A 27,730-nucleotide genomic window follows, 5' to 3' on the forward strand; every position below is an offset into this window, starting at 1 on the left:
TGGATAATATGTGTGGTCTTAATTTGACTGTTTTGTGCCATAAAAATTCAAACTTATAGCAGGGCACTTTGTCACTGGCAGCTGTTGATGTCACGGCTCTGGCTCTTTTTCCTGATGACCTCATCCACATTTTGGCGCCATGTCTGACTCATGGCAGCCCAGCCAGAATCGATGGTTTGACTTTCTTGTTCTACCACAAATCACACAGTCAGGTTCTTGAGCAGGTTGAATTTGTGACAGGGGGAGGCCTTTTAATGACAAACCAAACACAGATTTACCATTTGCAGTCTTTGGGTGAGTCGCAAAGCCACGATCTAGTTTTTCCATTTATGTTAATGGGAAAATATGATGGTGTTCAATCAGAACACCTATTTCCTTCCTCTGATGAGCACTTTCATCTAATTTCTGGATCATGGATGTATGGTTAAATGCGGGCATGGGGAAAAATGCTTTACTGAATACCACGTAGTGCTTTGGTGGCGCTTTTGGTGTTTATTATTATTTTTATTTTTTATAGAGCGGTCTTCTCACGTAGTGACACAGAGCACTTTAACACAGGCATACAGCAAGAAAAATTGATACAAACAAAGAAGACAGTCAGCTAATGGCTACCATAATGAAGAACTTATTATAGAGCTATAAGTATACCTACTGGCCACCGGAGAAAGGAACAAAGACTCCCAACTGAAGGTTGAGGGAGAAAAAAACCTCTGTGAACATTACATATCAGTATAATGAGCTTTGACTTATACACTGGATTAAAACTGTCAATACTGAGTGCCAGCCCCCCCGAGTTTAAAGAAGGGAGAAGCTGTGACTACAGTTGGTTCCCAGCTTTTTACGATACAATCTTTAGCTAACAAACTTTTTTGCAATACAAACTTTGCATTCGAAGGGTTTGTCAAAGTGTCATCCAATGCACCAACACGCAAAAAATAAGCAGTGCCTTAAATTTTCCAAAACAGTGGAGAAGGTGGAAAATAAGCAAAAAGACTGCGAACAAAGCTGTAAATGATCCTGTGGCTTCTACACCTAAAGTTCTGAATGTTCAGTGAAGTCTCTGCCGTCGTCCACATTGATGTAATACCTTAAGTTCCAAATTGCACAGTTGTCTGCACTTCATAGTAAATAACAGGCAAATTGCATTTATTTTTAATTTCTTATAGTTATGCTTTTATTTGTTAATGCACTTTTATTTGGTGTTACTGAATTTTGTGTACTATGTGGGGTAATCAGTGTGATTCTGGAGCTGCAAGTGAGCATCGACACCCTGCTCTTGCTCTAGGCCGCTGTTCTTAATTGGGCTTTCTTATGTACATCATGATGCCCGTACTCATGCCAGGGCACTCAAATGATGCACAGGGCCATGCATAAGTCAGCCTGGCACACAAACGGGAATAGCTGTCTTCCCCTTGCTGTCCATGATGTCCTTAGTGGGAGAGAGACAATCCAAAAACCCCCTTATTACCTCCCCCTCTTGTGGAGCTGTCCGGGAAGCAGGCAGTTACTTTACATTTCTTCTTTTAGCCGACGCTTTCTCTGGAACGTGTTACAGCTCAGAGTAAACACAAGTGAATTTCACCAACAGAGAGATATGGATGCAGACACGATTCTCGAGGTGCAGTCGCTTAGTCCAATGCCACCATTTTTGCCGCAGCACATTACAAGAGTTGCCACATATAGAACTGATCATGAGCTCTTTGCCCGCTCCGTGTCGCATTGGCGTTACAAACATTTCACTTCGGGACCAGCTGTACTTATTTCCTGTAGACTATGGCGGTTGTAAAGTGTGTATTACACGTGGCGGCAATCTGTGTGTGACATGTTTTGTGTTTTTGAGGTAATGCTTAGTGTGGCTTTGTTACCGCAGTTTCTCATCGAAGTGAAGAACTCCATGGTGTCTTCGGTTCCAGGGGACTGGGTGAAGATCAGCAGGTAAATACATCTCGCACCCCCTCTTGCCTTATTTTCTGCAGTCTCCGGAAACTCTCAAAGTATCCTTTTTATGTGCCTCTCAGGAAAAAAATAAAAAGTCCTTTTTCAGGGATAGCAGTCTTTTAGTAACTACACTTATTTGGCACCGCACTTCAGCTGGTGTTGACAAAAGAGCAAGATAAATACCTGAACCTATTTTATTCTGTTGAAAAGGTAAAAAATATGTATTATGTACATGATTTGAAAGCAAATTAGTTGGACATTAGATGGCTTTTCCACTCCTTGGTACCTCTTCTGCTATAATAGCTCAAAGCTAGAACATGACGTTCCCATGGTTCCTACAGCTGATTTGTGAAAATGAAATGGCCTATTGGTAGATCTGCTTTCGCATGAGCTGCGTGATCAAGGATTTCCCTTTTGTTCTTCAGTAACATCCTTCTTATTTACCTGTTTGATCTGTCGTCAGACTCCTTTATTTATGTCTTGCGGTTGTAAGGCAGGTTTCAAGGTCTAGGGGTATTGCAGTCTGGCCAGTGCTCTTCTGCAAGGTCAGACATTATGAAAGAAACAGAAAATAGTGAACACAGTTGTTGCCATTTCTGATGACAATGTGAACAATGATCCCTGTGTTTTCTGTTTCTCCTCTCACTTAATGCCTCTCGAGGCCATCACTTGCCGGGAGTTCAGGGAAAGGGAGAAAAAGAAATTGATAAGTGAGGAAGCTGGTATCTTGGGTACTTTTTTTTTGTCAGTGACACGTAACATGTGCTGTCTGTCCCATCACTTTTTTGTTCTCTGTCCCTCTAGCACAAAGGCAGTAAGCCGCTTCCACACGCCCTATATCGCAGAGAGACACAAACGCTTGCTGCAGCTACGGGAGCAGCTGGTAATTGACTGCAACCGCGAATGGATCAGCTTCCTTCAGTACGTGTCCCACAGTCCGCTGAAAGAAGAAAGCAAGGCGCACTTAAAAGTTTATTTGAATGAAATCTGTGTTAAGACATTCTCATCTTAATGTGACCCCTCTAATCTTAAATGATAGAGCGAGAAGTAACAGCAAACTTACTTTTAGACAAATACTCAGGTTAATATAGCTTCTAGGTCTCAACTCATAGTCAAAGAGCTATGTCATTCAAGTCAGACTAAATCCATGCCTGAAATGTAGTGTTTGGCCATCAAGCCCCTGAGATTTAACCAAAAAAAAAAATTAATTATGAATTAATTCTCAGTCAGTTTGGTGAATACTACCACGTGATGAGAAAAGCTGTTTGTCACCTGGCAACGCTGGACTGCTTCTTCTCATTGGCTGATGTTGCAAGGCAAGGCAATTACTGCAGGTACTGTAACTGATGCTATCTTTTATTATGCCTTACAAATGGAAAGTTCCCTACACAATGTTTCTGCTTTTGATAAAAGATTATTTTAAGCTTATCCAAATGAAAGCACTCCGCTCCATAAGAATATGTTTCATGTTTTGCATTGGAAAGTGAGTCATGTGAACACTGTGGAATGTTTTAAAGTATGGATATGAAGTAGTGGACTTGAAATTTCACCTTTTGTTATTATTTTGTTGATTTTTGTTTTTTTTTGTCGATTAGCACGTGCTAATCAGCCTCCAGGTCAGTCACCCAGTGTCACTGGAACGCGCTTTATTAATTTGTTCACATTTGACAGCACTATTTTCATACAGGTGGCAATCTACTCCCCAACCATATTTTCACAATTTTTGCCATATGAATGAGTCCTGGAAATGTATGTGACAAAAACATGTGATGCTGGGTGGATCACGCTACAGCTCAACAGGGGGTCTACGTGATGTGACACTTGGGACTCCCATGGCCATATGATTGGTGTAGTGTTACTACGACACAGGAGTAATGAGTGCGTGTGAACCAAACCAGAGAGACTGTGCTTGGCAAAGCCGCAAAGGATACAAGCAGCAGTATGAATTTGAGCCAGCCGGCGGCCTGTACATGTAGGTAGGAAAAGTCGTAAACATCCTCACTGGTAGGCAGACAGTCACTGCCCCTCTTACAACTTATGACAATTTAATTAACAATTAGTTATGTTAGCAGATACATTTAGCATAGTTCTAAACAAAAATGGAACTGTAACAGATGTCTTCTAAAATGTGTCACTAGGAGCTTTTTTCCCCCCCAGATTATTTTTAGTAATAATTGTCGTAAGATGCATGTCGTAAGATCAGCCTGAACTTATAAATACACTGTGTATTCTTTAAAAAAAATTTCCTGGGAATGTTCAGTGAAAGCAATGTTACTTGAACCTTGTAAATGTCAGAAGTCAGTATTTTTTATTTGCACAGCAATGCAGATGCTAAAAGGATCATCATACATGATCCATTTTCCCAGTCATTATATGGATATTTTGGCAGGGTTTTGAGAAAAGTCCATTTGTCACCCTCTACCTTTCTGAGAAACCAAATGACAGCAGAGTTTAATAACAGGCAAACAACATAATCAGCACCGCAGTCTCATTAGAAGGTAGCCTCTGGGGATGTGGTGTGGCTCACAGTGCTGTTGTGTTGGTTTGCATTGGGTTTTAAATACCAGATTTGACCTAAAATCTATACAAGTAAACTTGTTTCTCAACACTTCAATTCAGCATTTCTTAAAATTCAATTATAAACCTCAACGTGAACAAAATTACGTTTAAGATGGTATTTTATTTCAAACGTAGAGTCCTCAAAGCAAACAATAGGTAATTAATGTGTGTCTCCCCCATTCTGTTTAAGAAGGTTGAAGTTTTTTTGTTCAAATACATTATTTACCATGGTATTTTCTTCCTTTTTTAGTCAAGTGCTTGTCCCAAACAGAGTGAGAGTTGTCTTAAACTTATATTTGAAGCATCTGGTGCAAGATATGGTATACTGACACATTCACACACTAAGTGCGACTTACAGTCACCATTTCACTTGTCTTTGGACTGTGGGAGGAAATCAGAGCACTCCGATGAAACCACAAAAATGCAGGGAGAACATGTAAACTCCATGTAGACAGGGCCAGATTCAGATTTGCAGCTGACTACACAAACCAGGAGCTGAGGCACCAGAACTATCTACTGTGCCAGTCCACAAGTAATTTTATTTTATTTTCTCTTAATATAAATTAACATGACACATATATCTAGGTCAAAACAAAACTGAAGCCAAAGCTGAAGGTCACAGTATGCCTAATAACAACAAACTGTGCATAATTAAATGGCTGAATGCATATTTAACATTGTAGCATTGTTTTGTTTTTATTTCACGACTGAACGCTATAGATGAGAGAATAAAGACTAAAGAATACAATCTAGCTGAGCTTGTGGCCATAGTTTCGGGTGAGGTCGAATCATTAGTTAAATTTAAGCACGTAAAATTGAGTTACTGTTTAAATGGAAATGACTTGTCTACATTTTTCTGGGAACTGAGCATTAAGTGAATCCTTTGTTTTTATGCAAAACAAGCCGGCAGTCCAAGTGAACAATTTCAACACCATTCCATGACGGAATGGAATGTAGTATCATCCTCCTGCATCCTTTTTCTGTCATTTTTCAGAATGGCTCTCTTCTCTGTTCATAAAAAAAGCAAGATTTTAGGACTGAGCACAAGTAGAACTTGAAGGGAAGGAACAGAAGTAGTATTTTCACAAAGCACACTTTAGAGTAACAAGTAAAGCCTACAATGAAACCCAGAATCCTAACGCATTAAGGGATTAGATAAGTACAGTAGTTTTGAGGAGTGGGTGGAGATGAGTAATCTTGTACAGGAGTAGATGGTGAGGACTCTAGCAGATGGTGAAGATGGAACGTAAAGCCAGCTTCATCACATAGATGGACACGTTGGCAAAGGTCTACAGCCTTCAAGCGCTTACTCTCAATGGAATTTTCTTGAATGGACCTTGGTATTAATGTGAAAAGTCCAGCTTTCTCATTGACATGGTCACCTCAGATTTGAAAGCTGAAGATGTGGTAGCACATGGATTGTCTCATAGAAAGAGTTTTAAAGAAATGGCACTAAATGCCCTTGGGAACCATTGCTTCTGTGTGGACTCCATGGACCCCTGTTTAAAGCAATAGTGGAATCCAGCTGATTATGTAACGAGACAGTCGGTGTGGAGGAGTTGATTTGACCTGGAGGCTGACGTTTATGCCAACAGCCCTTCCCCCATACCACCCCCTTCCTCCTGCCTTCTCCAAAACAGAATAACGACCAAAAATCTCAGTACTTCCATTTTTATTACTGGTAATGGAACACTTCTTTTTTTATTCCTTTTTGCTCCCTCGCTCCTTCTGTCTCCTGCTGGCACCGGTGGAGGTTCTTTGTTGGCTGCATGAGGCATGTTGTTAACAGTTCAATTGAGCATGCTTTCTTGCAAATTTCCACCACCAAGAACCTGTTCGCCAATCTACGGCAATTTTCTGTTCCATCGTCTCCAGCTTGTTGCATTCAGCTGGAATCCTGCAAATATCCCATGACCTTCTTGTGTAACAGGTCTTCAGTAATAGGTCTTACAAATGTCATTAGTCATCTGCAGTATAGCTACGCTGCTCAAAACCTGAATTTTGTTCATTGATATGCCTTTGAAAGTTGCACTTGACCTTGGGTATTTGACTACTGGTTTATGGCAAGTTTTATTACATTTTAACACAGCATTTAAAGCAGCATTGTTTTGATTGGTACAGCAAAGCCTTGTTTATTCCATTGTTGCCTTCAGTCTTTTACCTAGAGGTGCCCTACCATTTTTACTATTGTTTACAGTGTTCTTGTACTTGATGTAGTCTGTATGCTTGCATAACATCTTGTCTGTTGAGGAGAACTATGTGTCTGAACCTTACCAGAATTCACTCTGCTCATTGTATAGGCCGGTGGTGTTGGATGGGGAGAGGCAGATTGTGATCAAGGAAGGAAGGCACCCTGTCATTGATGTTCTGATGGGAGAGCAGGACCAGTATGTTCCCAATGACACAAGTCTACAAGTGAGACAGCCCTTTACTCTTTTCAGTCTCCCTATATCACTCATATCTGTTGTTCATGTAGCAAATGTGTTAAAAATGTTCCAGTTTGGGAAAGTATGCTGTTAACTGAATAAATGTAAACAGAAATTTTGTTTGGATGACTACTCATTTGAAAAGTCTTGAATCATTTTATTTTCATTGTTAGAAAAACCAATGCAGGTGTAGACTTTTTTTTTCCATATACATTATATATTGTGGCACGCAGCACTCTGGGTTCGAATGGGACAAAGAAGGATGCACAGGCAGTTTTCATTGTGAACATTTTATTAGAACACTGGCACACAGGGAAATAATGCTCTTGGTCTGAGGACCCCTTTTTCTCAAGGACCTACGCCTCAAGCTAGCCTTCCCAACCTGCTTAGCACCTGCTAAGCTTTCTACTCTTTCTCCTCTTGTGGCAGACTCAATCAACCCCTTATATTCCCCATATGTCACCCAGATCCAACCAGTTACAATTATTGTGTTCTCCTGCTCCAACACACGGTAAAGTTGGACATTACAATATTTTTTTTTGTATGTGTAATGCATAGGAAAGGTACAGGCATTGGTGGCACATGTGGAAGGTTCTCCCTTCTGGTTCACCTTTTTTTAGAATGTGTTCTCAACACTGGTCAGCTGCTTTTTCTTTTGACACTGTACAGCACCTTCATTTTATATTTACATTCATTAATTTGGAATAGACTATATTCAGCTACTTGTGTGATGTACATTGGTGCATATGGTGGTATGAGACAAATTGACTGACTATACTCTAGAATCATGAGTCTGCATCCAAATCTCTTCTTCTGTTGATGTAATGCACATTTTGTATTGTTTTCTGAGATGTACATCACTTTGGATAAAAGTGTCTATGAAATGAGTAAATCGAAATACAAATATTCACCCTATACCAAACAGGTTTAGATACAGAAAACTGGTCCTCAGAGCACAGCTTTGTTTGAGACCACTTTACTCAAATAGCTAAATATAAAAGTAAGATTCAGACACTAAATATGTAGAAAGTTATAGTAGGGGTTATTTTGTAAAGTTGTGTAGTTGTCAGGAGACTGAGAGACAAACTGAACTGAAAAAAAATTTTTTCTATTGTCTTCTTGACTTCTGTGGGGGATTCAGCAGTTCTGAGGGAGAGAGGGAGTTTGTTCCATCATATCAGGACCAAATGAAGAACTGACCAAAATGCGAGAAATTGTGTTCACACTTGCTCTTTAACGCTGATCTTCCGCAGAGCCTTGAACTGAGAGCTTAAGTGACCACATATTTTATTGTGTAGATTGTGTATTTGTGTGTCATCTCTTAAGAGTTCAGTGTTGATCTTCTCAGATGAATTCTCTGGAAAACCTTAACTTGAAATACTGAGTACTAAGAGTAGTTTTCATTATGGCCGAATGAGCTGTTATGTTCTTCCAATGTTCTCGGGTATAAAAGCAAGACAGTTGTTCAGCAGTTACCATCTCTGTTTGATATAACCCATGGGAACAATGAACCAAACACTGGATTTCTGAGTCCTCTTCTCTTATTGCTCTTTGAATTAGTTTTCTCAGCAGTCCAACAAAAATGTCATATTGTTGTGTTGCCATTATTTAGAATCACGTTAGCTTTCATCACATAGTTTAAATGAATTATGTCCATACTGAGGGAAGACTATGGGTTATAACTATCATAAGTCCTTTTAAATGTTTAGTTCGCATTTACATGCACATCCACTCAAGAAAAGGAAAATCTGTCCAATTCACCTAGAATCAACAGCAGCAGCTTGAGGTATAGCATTCACGGCTGCTCTTTTGTAATCTGAAGGTTTTTGGTTTGTGTCCCACTCCTGCTTGTGGTACCCTTGATCAAAGTACTTCCTATAAATTGATAGAACACAGCGCTGTATGAATGGGCAAATCATTTTAAATAATGTTGAGCCAAGATGTTAGCCGAATAGCAACCGTAATAATAAATTAAGATCTTGCTGCAATCAATAGGAGTAATAATAATGACAACTGTAATAATACTAATAATAATGGCAACCTCTTTCTCTGCTATTCTCTACAGGGAAATGGCAGGAGGGTCATGATCATCACTGGGCCCAACATGGGGGGTAAGAGCTCTTACATCCGTCAAGTGGCCCTCATCACGATCATGGCCCAAATGGGCTCCATGGTACCGGCACAAGAAGCGAGAGTCGGCATTGTGGACGCCATCTACACCAGGTAGCGCTCCCTTACACACAGTGCTGGACAGAGCAGTGGTAAACACTCTCATGTCAGGATACTCGATTGAATTGTGTCACAAAATATGTTTTACTGCCATTAGGTAAACTACTGTGGGTTAGAAGTTTGTCTTGCTGTTCTGCAGTACTGTTAGATGGGACGTATTTTCCTGCTGATATGAAACTCATTCCGAAATTCAGTATGTGTTGCTACGTTTTTGCATTCTCCAGTTGAGGTTGATTGTTATGCACAGCTAGCTTTTTGAATCATTCACATTTACTGGTTATAGTCGTACAAATGGGAGCTCATGCCAGTTTTGTTCATTGGGCGCTACATTAAATTTTTTGTGCAGCAGGTTTAGCCTAAAAAAAAATAATAATTCACAAAGGTTTGTACCAATCCTAGCTGATGTGGGAACATGCAGGTTTGTGCTTGAAAACCGTTCTCAGGTCTTCCTGTCAGGCTCCTACCCACGATTTTTTCCGTCTCACCCTTTGTCTTATCTGACAGACTTCTTTGTTCATCTGTTGTGTGTTTAACAGTGCCTGCAATTAAGAATGTGTTCTTATAAAAGCCTTTGTCCTTAGGGACTGAATGAACAGGTAGAACTGGTACTTGTCTCGTTTTTCATGTTTTTGTCTCGGATTCAGTTTGACTACTCGTAGTGTAACACTACATTGCCGGGTAAGTGTTGATTATCAGCGGCTGGTTTCTGATGAACTCGAACCCTTACAGCACTGAAGGGACATTGCAGATGTTCCTCAGTCCTTCAGAGGCACACAGAAGAAAGTAGGTTTACTCCAACCCTTAGCCATTTCTCACGGGCTCCCATGACACAGATACATCTGTTTTTTCATGATTGCAGGCTAGACAGAGCTTTTAGGGGGGTTTCTATTATTATTCAAAAGTTATTTTGAGCCAAAATCTTGACCTTTTTTAAAAAAAAAAAAAACAACGTGCCAGTGATGCTGGGCAAAATTTTTACAATTTCTTAGGGAGACTGTAAATCATGTAAGATCATTATTTCTGTCGTACTGAATAACCAAAAATAAGAGATTTCATTCCTACGTTCGGTTACTGAAAACCACAGTGAAAGTTAGGAGTTTGACCTTGCGGCTCCTTACACATAGCAGTAGCCAGATCTGGAGTTTTATTGAATTGCTTAGAATAAAAAGACCAGCACAATGCTGTTCCCTCACAATTTATGGGCTGTGGGTTTTGGAAGCAGGTTTGAATCTAGCTTTGTTTCTGTTTGCATGTTCTCCTCTTCTGTTTTCTCCCACGCTCCAAACACGTGCATGGCAGGAGGCAGTAGTAAACCTGTTCCGTACGCTACGCTACTGTGAAAACCATATGAATGGGTGTCCAGAGTCAACTTGGACTCAGTGGCCCTTACCTTACCTACCCTTAGTAATAACTTGTACTTTGACTTTGAGTTAGCTCTTATCACACCTGAGAGTATGTAGTTTAGCATATCGCACACAGATTTGCATGGTCACCATCTGCTTTGTCTTTAGGAAAAATAGCTTGCTGCTCCAGGTTTGGAATTTGTGTGAAAACTGTAAGGCTAGCTGAGCTCAAGGCTCCACACCCTCTCCCTAACACATCTCGGGACAAATCCCACATTACCATGCTTGATCAATGTTAATCACTGTGATGGGGATATTTGCCACACACACTTTTCCCAGGAGACCAATCCTCTCTATAATGGTCAGTGCCATTGTGATGCATTTTGTGTATTATACTGTATATGTGTAATGAGTCTGGTCAGTATGATAAGAGTGAGAAGAACTGTCCTTTTAAAAAAAAAAAAACCAATTAGTGGGACACTTTGAATCAACAGCAGGCCTGTTGCAGATTTTTGTATTAACTCAGAAATTAAACATAGGCACTTAGGGATCTTCAAACAGGCAAGGAACATTCTAGACAAAGAGACTTTCAAATTGTGTCCAAGTCTCTTTCTGTTGATGTAATGCACTCATTGTATTTTTCTATGAGATGTACGTTGGTTTGGAGAAAAATGTCTGCTAAATGAATAACTGTACATGTAAATTAATGAAAGAATCAAGAATTTTAAAATTTTTATTGCTGTCTGGAAAACAGTGAACGCAAATACCTTTGAATGTGTTATTGGTGGACCGTTTACCTTGACAGCTTATGACAGCAGCTAATATGACAGTTTGTATTTTTGTTTTGACACTGCATTTGTTCCTGTGCTCTTCTCTTTTTATAATATTCCCTTTTTAGGGTTAGCTGTATGATTGACTTATTGACCATAATGTTCCACATAAATTGATTTTGTCCGTCAAATTACATTCAGATGTTTCAGTACAGCAGTTTTTACTGCTGACTACATGTTTGTACAAGATGTGGCATGAAATGAACATGCATCATATATTTACACTGATTAGAAACAGCTGGGTTTTCTGTGCATTAAGCTCAGTTAATATTTAGTACTAAAGGAAGGGGTTGGACAGATTTTATAGTCGGATGATTTCTGCTTTCATACTTTACTGTATGTTTGTGCGGTGTGTTAAAATTTTGTTCCTATCTCAAATGAGCTCAGAAATTGGTGCCAATGAACATCTTGGAGATCCTTTAGATGTATTCATTTAGCTGATGCTTTTCTCCAAAGCGACTTAATTATAAGTACCTTAACATTGTTTACCCATTTATACAGCTGACCAATTTTAGGGTAAGTAACTTCCTCAAGGGTACTACAGCCGGAGGTGAGATTCGAACCTGCAACTTTTGGGTCGAAAAGTGGCAGCTCTAACCAGTACGCTACCAGCTGTCCGTTGAAGTGCCAATAAATTGGTCTCCCTGGGGACTTGATGTTTTGTCTCTCTTTGTCGTTTGTTGTGTGTTATTTTGTCATTTCTCATGATAAAATATTGTCCATTGACTTAAAACACAAGACAAACCTGATGGATTTGTCTGGGGAATCAAGTACAGGGGTTAAGGCATCTTGCGCCTTGCCTCTGCTTTTGCAACAAATACTACATCTTCTGCCTTTTTTGCTGGACATGGTAAAAAGAAAGTTGAGTTTTCCCATGTTTAGTTGAACTTTGTTAGCTCTTGTCAGTGGAAACCCTGGTCTACCACCTGCGGAGACCGGGCAGTATCAGAGATGCAGTAAAGGAGGAGGGATGAGGAAGAGATCCGTCTGTCACTCAGCTACCATTTGTGTCAAAAGTTAATTGCCCTGTATCCCCTGACCCTTGGCAGTTTCTCCTAATTACAGTAAAGAGGAGGCAATAATGAGAATGAAATATCAGAGTGGAGGGCAAGGGTGATTTCTAAATGACTGTTTACTCGTTCATTTTTTTAATTACCCTTGGACTGTTATAACCTAAAAAAAAAAATTCAAGTTCCTTATGATTTCTCGGATTTTGTTTGTTGCGCAGAAGTCACTGCATTCTTTATCAAGACCCATGTTCACAGTGCACTCCAAATCCAAAGAAACAGTTGCTTCACTTGTCGCTTTAATTTTCTGTCTTGTTGGAGGGCAGCAGTTATGGGGTGTGAAGCTATTTCAGATTTTGCATGAAGTGAAGTGTTTGCTCTGCACAGTTCACGTGTGCATGACGCTGTCATTCAACCCTGGCTGCAAGTCATTGAGACTGTAAGCCTGACGTTTATTTATTGAATTCTGAACAAGGTTACTTTTCCCCCGCTCTCTGGTCGTCATGGAAACAGGAAATAAAGTTGAATGCGGAAATTGTACCAAAAGGCCACTGAACCGCTGTTTCAGCTGTATTAGTGTGTTGCAGATGGGGGGGGGGGGGGGGGGGGAACGACACTTGTTGCTGTCTGGATTGCTGTTTTTTCATCTTTCGCTTCTAGCCTAGTATTTCCATTTTGCGCTCTTAAAAAAAAAAAAAAAAAAAAAAAAAAAAATAGCTACATGGGATAAGGTCTGTCCAAAAAACTACGCACTTCAGCCTTGAAGGTTTCTAAAAGCCATCTTTAGTGGAGCTCTCCAGTTTCAGGGGATGTAAACACTGCACAGAATGTGTCTAATATGCAAGCTTTGCTCTCAGATGTTCAGATGTCGTGAGCGAGGTATGATAAAACACCATAACATTACCATCAATTTCCTTTCCAGTTCTTTTCTGATTGCGATTTATCACTCTGTTCAATTTAAGCGCTGAGAAAATAAACGATGAATGGACCCGAGTGGAAGCTGCTGCTTACATGCCTACTTTTTAAATGAAAGACCTTTTTGATGCATCTTAAGAAATTGTAAAACATATTGAGAAAATATACATTGGCATATGTTTGCATTATCAAATGTCAGACTCAACTGACATTTCCAGCCGTAATATATTCAGCCTTTCAAGTGGCGACTGGCAGAGAATAATGTGTGTTGTGTGTATCCAGCATTTTAGAAGTACTTATTCTAGCCGAAGAATAGCCCAAGGGCCGTAGTAATTTGTTTTTGTTTCCGTTATTGTATATCAGGACTGGTTCGGGTGGGCAGTCCCCCCCAGATTTTGCTCTACCCCCCATCTGTCATAATCTGACAGGCTAAATGTATGGCTACCCATTATGTATCACTGCTTCCCCCCCCCAGTCAAAGCAGTCTGCAGCCTGGGCCTGTTGTATACTTAACACTCCTGGCATGAAGGACAGGACATGTTTGGTCAAATAAGAGAGCAATGTATGAAAAGGAGAGGACAGTGTAGATGTAAAAGGACAGGCTGGCCTGTCAGTATCCAGGGGGAATCTCTCAACTGGCTGTCAGTTACATTTGCCAAAGTGAACCTGAAATGATTTCTCATTTCTTTTGGTCATTTCAGTAGTGACAGCCAAACTAAATTAAAGCACATTAATATTCATTTTCTAATGAGATATGGCTCATTAAGTCTTAATGTGGGAAATTTATCACGGTATGTTGTGGAAATATACCTCTTACCATGCCTCGCTGCACTTGAAGTACCTGTCCGTGATTGAAGTCATTGTGCTCTAGGTAGCAGAATAGCTGGCGCTTGTGAAACGAAAATGCCGAGAACACATATGTATTTATCCAAGCTTCATCAGGCTCGAAGTGAAGCTGCTTGTCTTGTGATGTACAGGTTATCTGTCTTATTATTGCTCGTTGTTTATTCATTTAGCGCTCCAGTAATTTACAGGTTTGTATATGAAGCAATGCATAATGATTTACCTGTTTATTTTGCTAGGTAGTTTCTACTGTATCAACTGAAGATATGAAACTTGCTCTGGGGTGCTACAGGAGCAGGGAAATGTGAAACCCCACATTGGAAGGTGACAGCTTGGCCCACTCTGTTACTCTCTGCTGTAATAACAGATTGCTTAAAGCCTGTTCAGTGGTCTGTGTGACAGAGCAAGTGTTACGGAAGTGGGATATGTGTGTATTGTGGGTGATGTCCCGTCCCCGAGCCTCCTGCTGACCCATGGTCTGGCACCGGCTGGAGTTGAGCTCCATCTGCAGGGTCGATCCCCAAGCTTGCTTCCTGCCCAGCTGTGTCAGTCATCACCCGAGCCTTGAATTGTTCTGTCATTGTGACCTCTTGCAGACATGGATAGCGCCTCTGGAGGGGCTTAACCCGAAAAATGCCAAAAACACCCATCTGGCTTAGCTATAAAAGTGTACAAGTGAAGGTGTTTGTCCTGTGATGGACATAAACTGGTTTCTTAAAACATGCTCGGAATTCACTTGTGCCGTTATTTCACATACAAATAAATAATATTCTGGTAAATAAAAAAAAAAAAAAAAAAAAATTGTAGGACTGTGATAAGGAATTGTCTGAGTTTTGTGCACCTACTCGTGCGATGAACATCGATGCATAAAGTGGAAAGAAACAAAATAGCTTTACTTTAGAATCATATGTCTGCAACTACGTCTCTCTTTCTCCTAATGTAATACACAAATTGTACTTCTCCGAGATGTACGTCGCTTTGGAGAAAACACACGCACGCTGGCTGATGCCGCTTGCCCCGAGCGGGCTCCCGGTGAGCTGGAGCCTAACCCAGCAACACAGGGCGTAAGACTGGAGAAGGAGGGCACACACCCAGGACGGGATGCCAGTCCGTCACAGGGAACCCCAAGTGGCACTCGAACCCCAGACCTGCCAGAGAGCAGGACCTGGCCAAGCCCGCTGCGCCTCCGCACCCCCGCTTTGGAGAGAAGCATCTGCTAAGTGAATAAATGCAAATGTAATTCATATTTCTTAGAGTATCTGAGAGATTTTTGTGAGAATGATATGGTTTAAAGTGATGGAAAAATAGGGTAGGAAATATGGATATGAGCACTTGTCCTTGTGTGCTTTGTGTTTAATTTAGGAGTCACATTCCTAAAATAATAGATTATGAATAAGAGGTTCCAAACAATTTAAAAATAAAGCTTCTGAGTATCAGCATTGATGGATGTTGCGGTTTTGGCTAGCGTAGGACTGAGTGTAGAACGTTGTCTGTAGCATGGTGCTCTTTTCCTGATCCTGTGAGAAGGTCCGTTAGACTGTTATTAACACCTTTATAATATGCAGAAGTCACCAAAACTCCCTTCATATGTACTGCAAGAGTGCCGCCTTGTATTTTCCATTCATTTATATGCCCATCCACTCACTGTCTGCTGAACAGGCTGCGCTGTGGACTAAACGAGCTGTCGTCGCCCCAGATGAATCTCACAGTGCTTTCAGGAGCCTTTTGGAAAAGACCTGAATGCATGTGTCAGTACAACTTTTTTCATACAACGCGGTTTTTGCAAGCAAGTTATTTGGAATGTTGTTAGGAATTGTTGATATTCGGATAAACCTTTATGCAGCTACTCGTGTGATGTACATTGGTCCATATGGTGGAAAGAAACAAACTCTATTTAAGAATCACGCATCTGCATCTAAGTGTCTCTTCCTGCTAATGCAATGAACACATTGTATTTTCTACGAGATGTACGTCGCTTTGGAGAAAAGCGTCTGCTAAATGAATACGTGTAAATGTAATTTGTCCCACATTTTGCAGATGCAGTCAAAAAGGAGAATCTAATTTTCCAATGTGCAATAACAGGTTAGTTTGTGCTGTACGTACGGAGGAGGTGATCATGTGATTCTTTATCCCAGATGATACTGGTCACTTGTTTTCTATTGCGGATGGACTTGATCACTCTGGACTTTGCTCTTCTCTCTGGATAGTGCCACAAACTGCTGTTTGGGTTTGGGAGGTCATCTGTTAGCTCATGACCAGATGGCCCAGAGCAGGAAGCAGAAGGTGGCATGTATAAAATGAACTCCTCTTCTTGCTTTATTTAAAGGGATGTAAAAAAAGCAGCGTTTTATTTTTAGATGTTGGCGGCATTGACGGAAATGGCCAAGACAATGCTGAATCGCTGTGTGTGTTGACTTGTAGACAGAAGTGAAAATGCAAAACGAAACAATGGTTTATAAAACTAGAGATTTCCCTTTTGTCTCCCTGTTAATGTTTACCAGTGTTGTCATGTGCATTATACTCAAGGCTGTGTTTGTGCAACATGTTACAGGCTAGCTCCACATTTTTAGCTTTTATTTTTTTTTTGCACCTCTTATTGATGTGGGAAAAAAATGAATGTAATGATGTGTGTTGTTTGCTGCTGTAACTGTAGTCTGTTCCTCTTGGATTTGGTGGCCGGCTGTGATAGTGGGACATTTCATGAGTTTGTAAGACTTTTGATTTTAGGTTCCCCAAGGCTGCTTTGCTTTATTCACATGCTACCAAAGTACTTTTCTCATTCCTCTCTCCTCCTGGGTCTATCTGTAGGGAATGCGTCGCGGTGTGGAGCAGTAGTGCAGCTCCCGTTGTTTTCTCGGCCGAGTTTGAACCCCAGTTGCGGTCCCTGTCTTATACTAGTGAGTTTCTTTTAAACTGAAATCTTGGTTTACTTGGGGTTTACTGGTGGCAGATTGTTTGTTTTTATAACAAGCCCCCTCCCTTCCCATTTTAATGTATTTGTTCTAAGTAATGATAGATCATCTCGGCTACCTATCATAGTCACAGTTACCGTCAGAGGGCCCCTCAGCCTTTTAGATATTGCACATATAGGGCAGTAACCCTCAATTTGAAAAACATCTTCTGAGTAAAGCCACATTTGTAGTCTCTTAAATCACCCCAGCACATCCGCATTAATTGGCATGACTGTGCTCTCCTCAGGGATGCATTTGCAGTCATTAGTGGTGCCATGTGGTACTCAGCACTCGACCCATGGTGCTCTGCAGTTATCGGCAATTATTCGACGTGTTCAGCATCCTGTGAACAAAAGGCACAGGCCATTTGGCTTGGGGGGCTAGATCGGGTCTTGCCGCCTAATTCCAGGGGGACGTCACCTTCTGTGAAATGAGGCAGTTTTCTGCGCTCCCCTTTCAGTTATTTGCAGTAAGTCATCTCAGACGTCCCCCCCTGTTGGTAGCCAGCAGTCCTTGGTCATCTCACATCAGTGACCTGTGCAGCTGTTGAGCTGGGTAGCGCCAACCTCAAGGACAAGGCCTGATTTGTCTACTGTTGGAGCAACATTGTACAGAGTGAGCTATGTCACACTAGCAGCGTTCTTTATGGTCGCTAAAGAAATATTCATGGTTCAGTCATTTCGGATTTACAGTAATGTGGCTGAATGACACATCTTCTGTTCTTACATGCAGAATGAGGTCTTTCTGGGTCTTTGTGTCAGGCCTTGGAACGGGGCTGCCTCGCGCAGCAACTACACACAAGCTCCGATCCGTGTTTACTGGTCATTGTCATCGTCACTATGAGAACGGTGCCTCGCCAGAACGCAACCGAGACTCGAATCTGTTTTTAGGTTTTTATTAAAGCCCTAAATTATGGTCTCTTGCTACCACAGTGCACCTTGTGTCGATATAATATCCTATAAACACTACATATATAAATTTTGTCCGCTGTGAAAATCAGTGAAATTATTTCACATTCACTTCTGGAGCTGTGGTATCACAAATATTTCTGACATGCAACACAGGTAGAGACTATTCAGATAAGTCAAGCAGTGTTTTGCCTTAAATTAGGTATTCCTGTTCACTGTTTCTCCCCTCCATTTTCATGAATGATGTTCTGAGAGCGGTTCCACTTCTCGTCACTGTATCGATGTTTTGCGCATGTCTTTGTAGTCAATTTATTTCTGTAACGTGGTGCATTTGGAAAGGAATCTGTGAATTGTGCTGTTGTCATTGACAACCTGCAGTGTAGGGCAGGTTTTACCGAGATGTAGAGAGTTGCTAAGCTACCCTGAGAGCCGGCGAACACAAGGCCCTAGCGTGTTACACCCCGAGGTCGGTGTTTGCAAGCTCATCTGTGAAAGTATGTACACTGAATAATGAATAAAATTTTCAGTTATAACTGAACCCGAACATATGAACTTAATTGTTTACTTGCTCATTTGTGTATCTTATAATATTAAAAAAAAAAATTGGTGGGAGGGTATCAGGATTTGTCTATCCTGTGTCTTATGCACCTACTCGAACGATGAACCTCGGTGCAGCAAGTGGTAGGTAACAAACTAGGTTTGCTTGAGACTCATGTCTGCAGTTATGTCTCCTCCTCTTAATGTAATGCATAAATTGTACTTTTGCTGAGATGTACGTCGCTTTGGACAAAAGCATCTGCTAAATGAATAAATGCAAATGTAATTGGGACAGAACATCAATTCGTTACCAGAAAAGTTTGTAGGTCAAATGTGACACAGAGCAGAGAAAGTACTCGTCCTAGAGAAAAGTGTCTGCTAAATGAATAAATGAAAATATAAATATTAGTAGCAAAGAGCTCTGTGGGATGGGAGGAAAAAGTGGAGTTTTTCGGAGGTGAGCTGGGAGGGACGTGTTGTCTTCACACCTGCGTGTTCTAAGTCCTCTGGCAGGAGTATTTGTGACACAAAATCCTTGAGGAACCACAGCGCAGAGTGACAGCAGGGTGGTGTTGTTCATCTCCACCTCCTCCATCCCTTCTTTTACCCCACACGTTGCATGAAATTCCCTAATACCCAGTACAAACATAATAAATAGAAATAAAAGCACAATTAGAAGAATTTTGTTCATATAATGTAAGGTACTTGAAGTGCATGGCAACTGTATATCACCTCAGAGCTGGAGGTATTACATGGAGGTGCAAGATGACGGGGGTGCAGGGAGCGATGCTTCACTGACGGCTCAAAACTGGTAGATGCAGAAGTCGTAGGATCATCTATGGCTTGTTCACCTTCTATTTGCCCTTTTTTTTTTTCTTTTTCTTAACACCTTTTCTTGAAAAACTTACGGCAGAACTTAATGTTTGAGATCTCGGGTCTCTTAAGGTCAGTGCATGGGGTGAAGCGTTGCAGTGTGATTTTAAATGGCATGGTAGCTCTTTTTTGAAAAAAGAAATACTGCGGCACGTTGCGCTCTAGGTTCCGATGGGGCGAAGCAAGATATACAGGCAGCCTTCATTTGGAATGTTTATTGGAATGCTGGCACACAGGGAAATAATGCTCTTGGTCCAAGGACAGCTTTTCCTCAAGGACCTACACCTCAAGTCAGTCTTCCCAGCCTGCTTAGTACCCCTCAGTCTTTCTCCCTATCTTGTTGGCAAACACTGTCACCCCATTATATTCCCTGGAAGTCCCCCAACGGTTGAAGAGTTTTCCCAATCTTCCCACAATACAACTGTTTTCAATAGAACCATTTCCCCACCCAAAGTCACGGTAACGTGGGTTGTTACAATACTTCTCAAAGTTTCCATCGGTGAAAAGGTTGTTACTCAAACATTCATGAGTTGGAGACAAACCCTACATAAAACAATATGTTATCTCTGTAATTTAACCAGGAGCAGCTGGAAGAGTAGTGGTTACAGCTGCTGCCTTTGCACCCAAAGGTTATAGGATTGAATCTCATCTCCAGCTGTAGTACCTTGAGCAAGGTACTTACCCTAAATTGCTCCAGTAAAATGACCCAGCTCTGTAATGGGTCAGTAATTGTAGGTAGATTAACATTTTAAGTTGCTTTGGAGAAAAGCGTTAGCTAAAAAAATAAATGTATGTAACGCAGTTTTGTTCATATATCAAATATAAGTTTGTGGTTATCATTTTAAGTGAAACTGAATGAATAAAATATCTGTAAGATGTTTTTTAAGTATCCAGTTTCAATGGTGGTAGAATGCTGTTTGTGTGTCTGCTGTCAGAAGGGTCACCTCTGGAATTTGAAGAAACGGGATGTCTTCAGTTTTGAAAAGCTTTGTCTCTTTGAATTCTGCTAGCCACGGTATTGTCCCTGTTGGTGGACTGCCGCACTGACATTTCTCTTCTACCAGTTAATTTCAAAAACTCTTTTGCACATTCAAGCTGTTATGTCCTGAGTCGGACAGGAGCTTCAGTCTTGCACAATGTTGGTTTATAGAAAAAAGAAAGTTTTGGTCATTTAGTCTTAGTTTATCCAATTAAAAGTTCCCTGACAAAATGTTAATACCTTTATTGTAATGACAGTAGGACAAACATAAATACTTGGGATTTGTTTCAGTGGCATCAGTACGGTAGGCCAATGACAATGTCATCTCCAATTTGAGATGCCTTTCATCAGATAGCTTCATTAGACCTTATCATACTGGCTGCTTGTATTATGATTGATCAAGTCTGATTAATGATCATGGTCTGAATATTTTTTTTGCTATTAGTTGACTTATTTAATTTTTTCCACTTACCTATTTTGTACATAACCGGGGGTGCGGTGGCGCAGTGGGTTGGACCACAGTCCTGCTCTCCGGTGGGTCTGGGGTTCGAGTCCCGCTTGGGGTGCCTTGCGGCGGACTGGCGTCCCGTCCTGGGTGTGTCCCCTTCCCCCTCCGGCCTTACGCCCTGTGTTACCGGGTAGGCTCCGGTTCCCCGTGACCCCGTATGGGACAAGCGGTTCTGAAAATGTATGTGTGTGTATTTTGTACGTTTCATAGTCAGTAATCCAGTTGATAGATGTCAATAAAATGCTCCTAACCAAAACAGGTGTGTAGGATCTAATTCAGCTGCTTTTCAGAGTGTTTTCAGCTTCACAGCATTTGTGTTTGTTGTGTCGATGATCAGTAACAGGATGATGAACGTTGCACATGTGTTTATTTGATACTTGAACAAGATATTGAGGAAAAGAGCACTACCTGTTCTCCAGTTGTGCTGTATACCTCATCATTGGTGTCAATTTCAACAAGAAGTTTGTCATTATTCTGCATTGTTGTTCACAGCATCACTTTCTCCAGGTGCAACGGCGAACCTCAGGAACACATTTGTTTCTACCACTATCTTGTCATTTCTCAAATTGTGGTGTAAATCTCACATGTTCCTGGTGGAAGAGCAGTGCTGTTTAGAATCCATATTACACACATTTTTTTTTCCCCACTCTGTTACAAAGTAAGAAGAATACCTTCCAGAGCCATCAGTACTTTCTCATTGTTCCCAGTGGGCAGCTTATTAAAAAAATGCCTCATTGTAGCTCCTGGCTGCAATATGTATTTTTAGCCATTGTGGGCTTCATCTTAAACAAAATTAAATCATGAACAGTAATGAAGAATAAAATCCATCATTTGCCCTGCTGCAGTTTGTGATCTGCAGTAATATGAAATCCCTGCAGAACAGGTGTTTTGCAAGTGTTACCAGTTACCAGTCCACCACCAGAAGAAATGGACTTTTAACTTAGTCCAGTTTAATTTAATTCGTTTTATAGAGCTCTTCTCACACAGTGACACAAGAGTGCTGCACAGAGGATCAGAGGCATAATATAAATTGAAGGTGTCCATACATTAAATTATTTAATGCATATTCCTTGGGGAAATTCATTAATCACATGATGGATTCTTTCCATATCTGTATCCACATTTTAAATATAAAATCAAGGTGATCCGTTCTCTTATTTTTGAAAGAATGGTCTTATTTGGTTATGAAAGCTTTTTTCTTTTTTTTACTTAAATTAACAAATACTACAGGGAGTTTTTTTTTTTTTTTTTTTTTTTTTTTTTTTTAAATTGTTCTGTTTGTTTTTTTTTTTTTTTTTGTGATTTTTTTATTAGGTGAATTGTGCAGTCTTGTTCTGCTTTCTATGTCCCAGCAATCCTGTGGGAACTGTAGTGGACTCTAGTGAAGCTTGTGCGTGGGCTTTAAAAAAGAAAAAAATGACTGAACGTCAACTTTTTCCCTCAAAGAACGAATATTTTATCTAATATTCTATATAATATTCTGTCTGGATCTAACTTTGTTGCTGCATCTTTCTTTCAGACGGTAGTGTCTTTTCTCTCTTTATTACAGTGGTTTTTCGCAGTAGATCGTTTTTGAGGGTGTGAAGTTGTTCGGTAAGCGCAGGATTGAAAGCCCCAACGTGGCTGCTGTGAGCGAGAACAGCCTCAGCCTACTGCCTCCTTAAAATGTACCAAAAAAAAGTCTTTAGAGCTTCCAACATATACAACACCCTCGTAAATGCACAGTACACCACCCCCACACACACTCAAATTGGAGCTCAACAATAAAAGTCCTACACAAAACGTCTCCCCCCCCTTCCTTCCCCTGTTCTTCATACGGCACCGTCGGTATAATGGTGTAAAAGGTCCCATTTCATTTTCAGCGCTTTAACATAGACTCTGCACTGTGCGACTGTATTTGTAACCCAGGGCTGCCTATTTTGCTGCCTGCAGTTCTTATGATGGAGATGGGATGGCTTCTGTGTGATGCATCTCTTTGCCAGCTACTCTTATGTTTTTTTTTCGTTTTCATATTTGAAATGTGACTAAAGGGTGTATTGTACAATATTTTAAAATAACACTTAGAAATGAAAATTATGATGGCTCTTCCATTGTTTTGTTTTTTTCTTATCCGCATGTTGACATTTGGCTCCCTTTTTTTTTTTTTTTTTAACCACAGCTGAGCTTGCTTGACTACATCAGTAACCTTTGCAGTCTGCCTTCCCTCTGTCTTCAACTTTTTTGTGACCCCCCCCCCCCTTCTTTCTCTACCTCTCTGTATAGGATGGGTGCATCAGACAACATAGCCAGAGGCAGGAGCACATTCATGGAGGAGCTGCTAGAGGCTTCGGAGATCATGTGTCGGGCAACGTCACAGTCCCTGGTCATCATGGACGAGTTGGGCCGTGGAACCAGCACCCACGATGGCATCGCCATTGCCTACGCCGCCCTTGAGTTTTTCATTAGAGATGTGAGTCTTGAATGCTCTCAGTAAAGCACAAGGGCCAGACATCTCTGTGATGACGCCCAGGAAATTAGAGTATGATGACTATTGCGGCACCAGCTGGATGCAAAGGGCTGAAGTGGAATCAGCTGCTGAATTACGCTCAAAACACCAGAGGGATGGGGCTCTGTTTATAGCCTCGACTCACTGAGCCGGTAGCAGTACTTCATTATGACACAGCATCACTTACAGTTGATGATATTACTAGTACCATGGTATTTTCTGTTTTCACACTTTACTCCTTTGAATGATCAGCAGGAAGAGCTGAAGTGTGACATAATCTCACCTTATTACTCATGGTTTGTCAGTGGGATAGATGGCTGTGCTGCAATTCTCTCATCCACTTGGACAGATTGGGATATTTAGAGGTTATGATGCAAATGAGCAGCGCACTTGATCCAGTGTAACTTACAGTGCTCTTCCAGAGGGAGACCGCCATAGAGCAGGTGGGGGGGGGGGGCGTTCGAACAGGGTCGTGAAATGTGCAGTTATGGAGAAAAATCACAGAACAGTACTTCCATGTGTTTGTGTGTCTGTTGGCACCTGTCCCAGAATTCCATAGTCAATAGGTCCAAGGAATGTCTTGGAGACATTTTACAGCCATCAGTGTTCCTACATCATATCTACATTGCCAGATAACATTTTATGGCTTCTGTTGCTAAAGGGAAAGTAACCAAAAACACAGCTTCTTCATCAGTGGGTAATCCAAATGAACTATAATCTTTTCTTTGGTGTTTATTTTAAGGACATGAAAGGAGGATTGTTTTCTCCTTTTTTCCTGTTTGGTTTTACTTGTCCTTACAGCCACTAATGTTAAAATGCCATGTGGAGTGAAGATGCAGTGAGAGACTAAAGCAAATTTCTGAAACAACATTTCCATAATTGGTCCTTGTATGTTTTTCAGAGTATATTGGATATTCGTGTTATTGAATACCAAAGTACATATGCATGTGATCATGTTCAGAGAGAGGCCTGATTCTTTTGCAATCATTATGCTGAAAAGGCTGTGTTAGATTCCTGACACTGTGGGACTGTAATCTCTTTTTCGTGTCCCTGTTCCTCAAAGAGATACAAAAAAAAAAAGATTTGTTGAAGGGGAATAGTCGAGCAACAAGTAAGCTTGAGATTCCTTCAAGATCTATACCACAATAATTTATCATTTTGGCCTGTGAGAGTATCTGCTGGGAGCAAGTTGGGTGATGTCAGATTGTGCTGATAAGAGTGCACGTAGGGGTGGTGCACCTCTTTGGACGTTGATGGCTGGTCCTCAGTGTTTTGCTCGGAGCACTGCCGCAACCGGTCTTCGGGGTGTGGTGTTCGCAGGGGACACATTAGCGCGTGGTGCCCACCACCAATGTGAAAGGACTCTGCGTTGGCAACGACGATGTGCTTGTTTTGTCCGACCGCCGCATGCTCCCTAGTCGCCGATTATGGGTTGGGTGGAGCATGCGGCTGCACCGAAGGCCCCCGCGGTGCAGCTGCGCACAGCGGTACGCCATCCTGGGACTTAATTGGCGAGCTCTTGTGGGACCTGTCCTGTGTGGTCCTATAAGTAGAGCAGCCCCGTGGACTGCAGCTTTCCCACTGTGCTCGAGAGCCTTCAAGAGACAAGCCCGTTCAGGTCCTCCACACAAAGATCCATGATCCACACGAGGGAAACATTTCTGAAGCTGAATTGATAGATAAAAAGAACTTTCCATCTGAATATTGAAATTTCCATGCTGTTTTTTCTTTTTTTTTCTCCCCTATGAAATGCATTACGCAGCCATTTTTACTTGTGTTTCCTAGGTTCTTATCCGGTTATGGAATTGCTGTTGCTCCATGTTTGCACCCTCCTTTTAAAGATCCATTTACCTCACATTAGACTCAAGTGAGATTACTGAGCATACCAATTAACTGGAAGTATGTATAAGGCGTATATCAAACCTGTATGCTGTAAGGTAGAATTTCTTGGTTGTATTGTGCTTGTGTGTTTACCTACGCGGTACATAACCATGTAAATATGTGAATTCTGCAACACCCGTGAATGTTTTTCCGCAGACAGCCTTGATGGGTAGCTGTCGTATTCTCCAGGTTAGGAGAGAGATGCTCGTTGCCATAGTGAAGCACTTTGGCTGCGTTCACAGCGCGGAGCTCGCCAGCGGTTTTTTTGGCAGCCTGTTTGCAGGTCCTTGTGCGTCTGAACAGCCCCAGGATTTAGCGTTGTGGAAGGACTCAAATAAATTTTCTTGCACAGGGGCACGGGCATGTTGTTACTGATGGCCTAAAGCACCAGATGGAGATGAGCGGCCAAAGCGTATACCCCTATTTCTCTCGCTGCATTCAGTTTACATGATCGTCCTCCTCTTTAATTTTTGCTTATCTGTTGTTTTTTCTTGGATTGTCGTCGTTTTATCCGTTGCCGTGTTTAGGCGGCTGCGTCACGTAATGTGGCTTTCTGGCTGCTTCCCCGGTGACCGATCTCAACCCAGTGCGTGTTATTGAGAGAGAGGCTCCAGCCTCTCCGTGACCCAGACCAGATAAGCCTCTTGGCTCTCAGCTAGTTAGTCAGCTAGTAAACACTGTGATTTTGGACTGGGAAGCACACCGGCCCTGAACACGATCGAGAGGTGTGCTGCAGTTTTGGTGATTTCCAGAGCTGCCGTCATTTATTATGTCTTTTGTCAGGAATGAGCTTTGAGACTCAAAATAACACCTTACAATCACGGAACACGGTTTGCTTTGAAACGAGGGAGCGGATGAAAATTTGCATGCTGGGTGTGGTGGGAAGATGGAGTCCATCTACATGTTGGTGCTGCATCTTTTATGTGAAGGAAGCACGAGGGCACGGGGATGTCAGATTGAAGGTGATCCGCTCCTGGTGCATCTTATTGAGAAAAGTAAACACTTCCCTGATCCTGTTGGTGTTGCCCCTTGGTGTCTGTGCTCCCTTGCTTGACTTAACTGGTTGAGCTTTTCCTCATCTGTTCCAATCAGGTTTGGTTACGCAGATAATTTAGGATTTGTCTCGTGTCTCTGGCTACAGAGGGTGCTGCACCAGTGCTTGGTTAGTCTTGCTGCTGTCCTTTGGCCACCTGCCTAATGCTGCACATAAGGAAGTCAAGGTGTGGTTTTTTTTTGGTGCTAATGTACATTGCTAAGATGGCATTTAAAACCGGAATTCACGAAAAAGGCGGTGTTCTGTCAGAATCCAGTTCTGCATCCTTGTCCCTCAAGAAAGTTAAACCATAACTCACTTTAATACGACAGCAAACGCACACATTCACGCTCTCTTTCCGAGCCGTGAAGTGGACACAGCTGTCATCGTAATATGGTCAGAGCCCCAAAATCTCTTCTTGCTTTTGCTGTCTTGTATAGATGTGAGAATTAAAAATAAAAAAGCATAGAGTTATGAAAAAAGATATTTCTTATAATTTGAGATCTACATAGTGATATGGCAATGACCATCATCTTATACCTTTTCTAGCACATTGGAAATAGCTTCCTTACCATTTGACCACAGCAAAAATAAAGTAAAAAGTACAAACAAAAGTACAATAAAGCAATTCAAGTTACAATCTAACCTAACCCGGCAACACAGGGTGTGAGGCTGGAGGGGGAGGAGACACACCCAGGATGGGACGCCAGTCCATCACAAAGCACCCCAAGCAGGACTCGAACCCCAGACCCACCGGAGAGCAGGCACAGGCCAAACCCGCTGTGCCGCCTCAACCACCTATGTGCAATAGCTCATTCGTTTTTCTTTTTATTAAATCACTTAAAATCATATTTATATTACATAGGTTTCCAACTAACACAGGGCCCTTTTGTATTAATTTTATGTAACTCGTGACCCATTGTGCACTCATTTAAGACAATGGCGGTTATGCTTGTAGGATAAACTCTGAACCACCATGATCCTAGCTGGAAGCAGTGCTTCCTAATAGTGAGTGAATGAGGATATTCATTTATGGTAGGTGCTCAGCTCAGCCTCAGATTCTCCACTTGGGGGCATTACTGAAATAAAATAATTAGGAATCACTGGTGGCTCTTACATTTCAGCTTGTTACGAAACATGACCCCAGATGAAACTGTTTAGAGAGCACTGTATGAAATTCATATTTTATCTCTAGGCCAACGATGTACCAAGACAGACTGCATTAATCATATGATAACTAACCACCCATCACTTACAACTGAAATATATATTCAGAACAACGAGTGACAGTTAATAACATACTTCTCAGACTCCCATTAAGTAGTTAAAAGTAGACCGGGATGGTGCGCTATATAAAATTCCAGGAACCTCTGACATTCTCTGTGAGCTGAACTTTTAATTTGGGTTTATTCTGTCGTCGTGCTTGCTGTCTTTTTTCATTTTCCAGGTCTCTGTCGTCCGCCAGTGTTTTCCTTGGCAAGTGAC

General features: G+C 41.4%; 1 protein-coding gene across 1 annotated transcript in view; it reads left to right on the plus strand.

Moving 5' to 3' along the window:
- The window catches only part of msh3 (mutS homolog 3 (E. coli)), a 58,655-nt gene that overhangs the window by 24,836 nt on the left and 6,089 nt on the right, over positions 1-27,730 (plus strand). The window contains exons 16-21 of the mRNA XM_018760057.2: positions 1,871-1,935; positions 2,743-2,859; positions 3,165-3,272; positions 6,798-6,912; positions 8,989-9,146; positions 23,109-23,295. Of these exons, the coding sequence (XP_018615573.2) occupies positions 1,871-1,935; positions 2,743-2,859; positions 3,165-3,272; positions 6,798-6,912; positions 8,989-9,146; positions 23,109-23,295 (750 nt within the window). The remainder of the gene's footprint in view (positions 1-1,870; positions 1,936-2,742; positions 2,860-3,164; positions 3,273-6,797; positions 6,913-8,988; positions 9,147-23,108; positions 23,296-27,730) is intronic.

This window comes from Scleropages formosus, chromosome 17 (assembly GCF_900964775.1).
Source record: "Scleropages formosus chromosome 17, fSclFor1.1, whole genome shotgun sequence".
Classification (NCBI taxonomy): Eukaryota; Metazoa; Chordata; class Actinopteri; order Osteoglossiformes; family Osteoglossidae; genus Scleropages; species Scleropages formosus.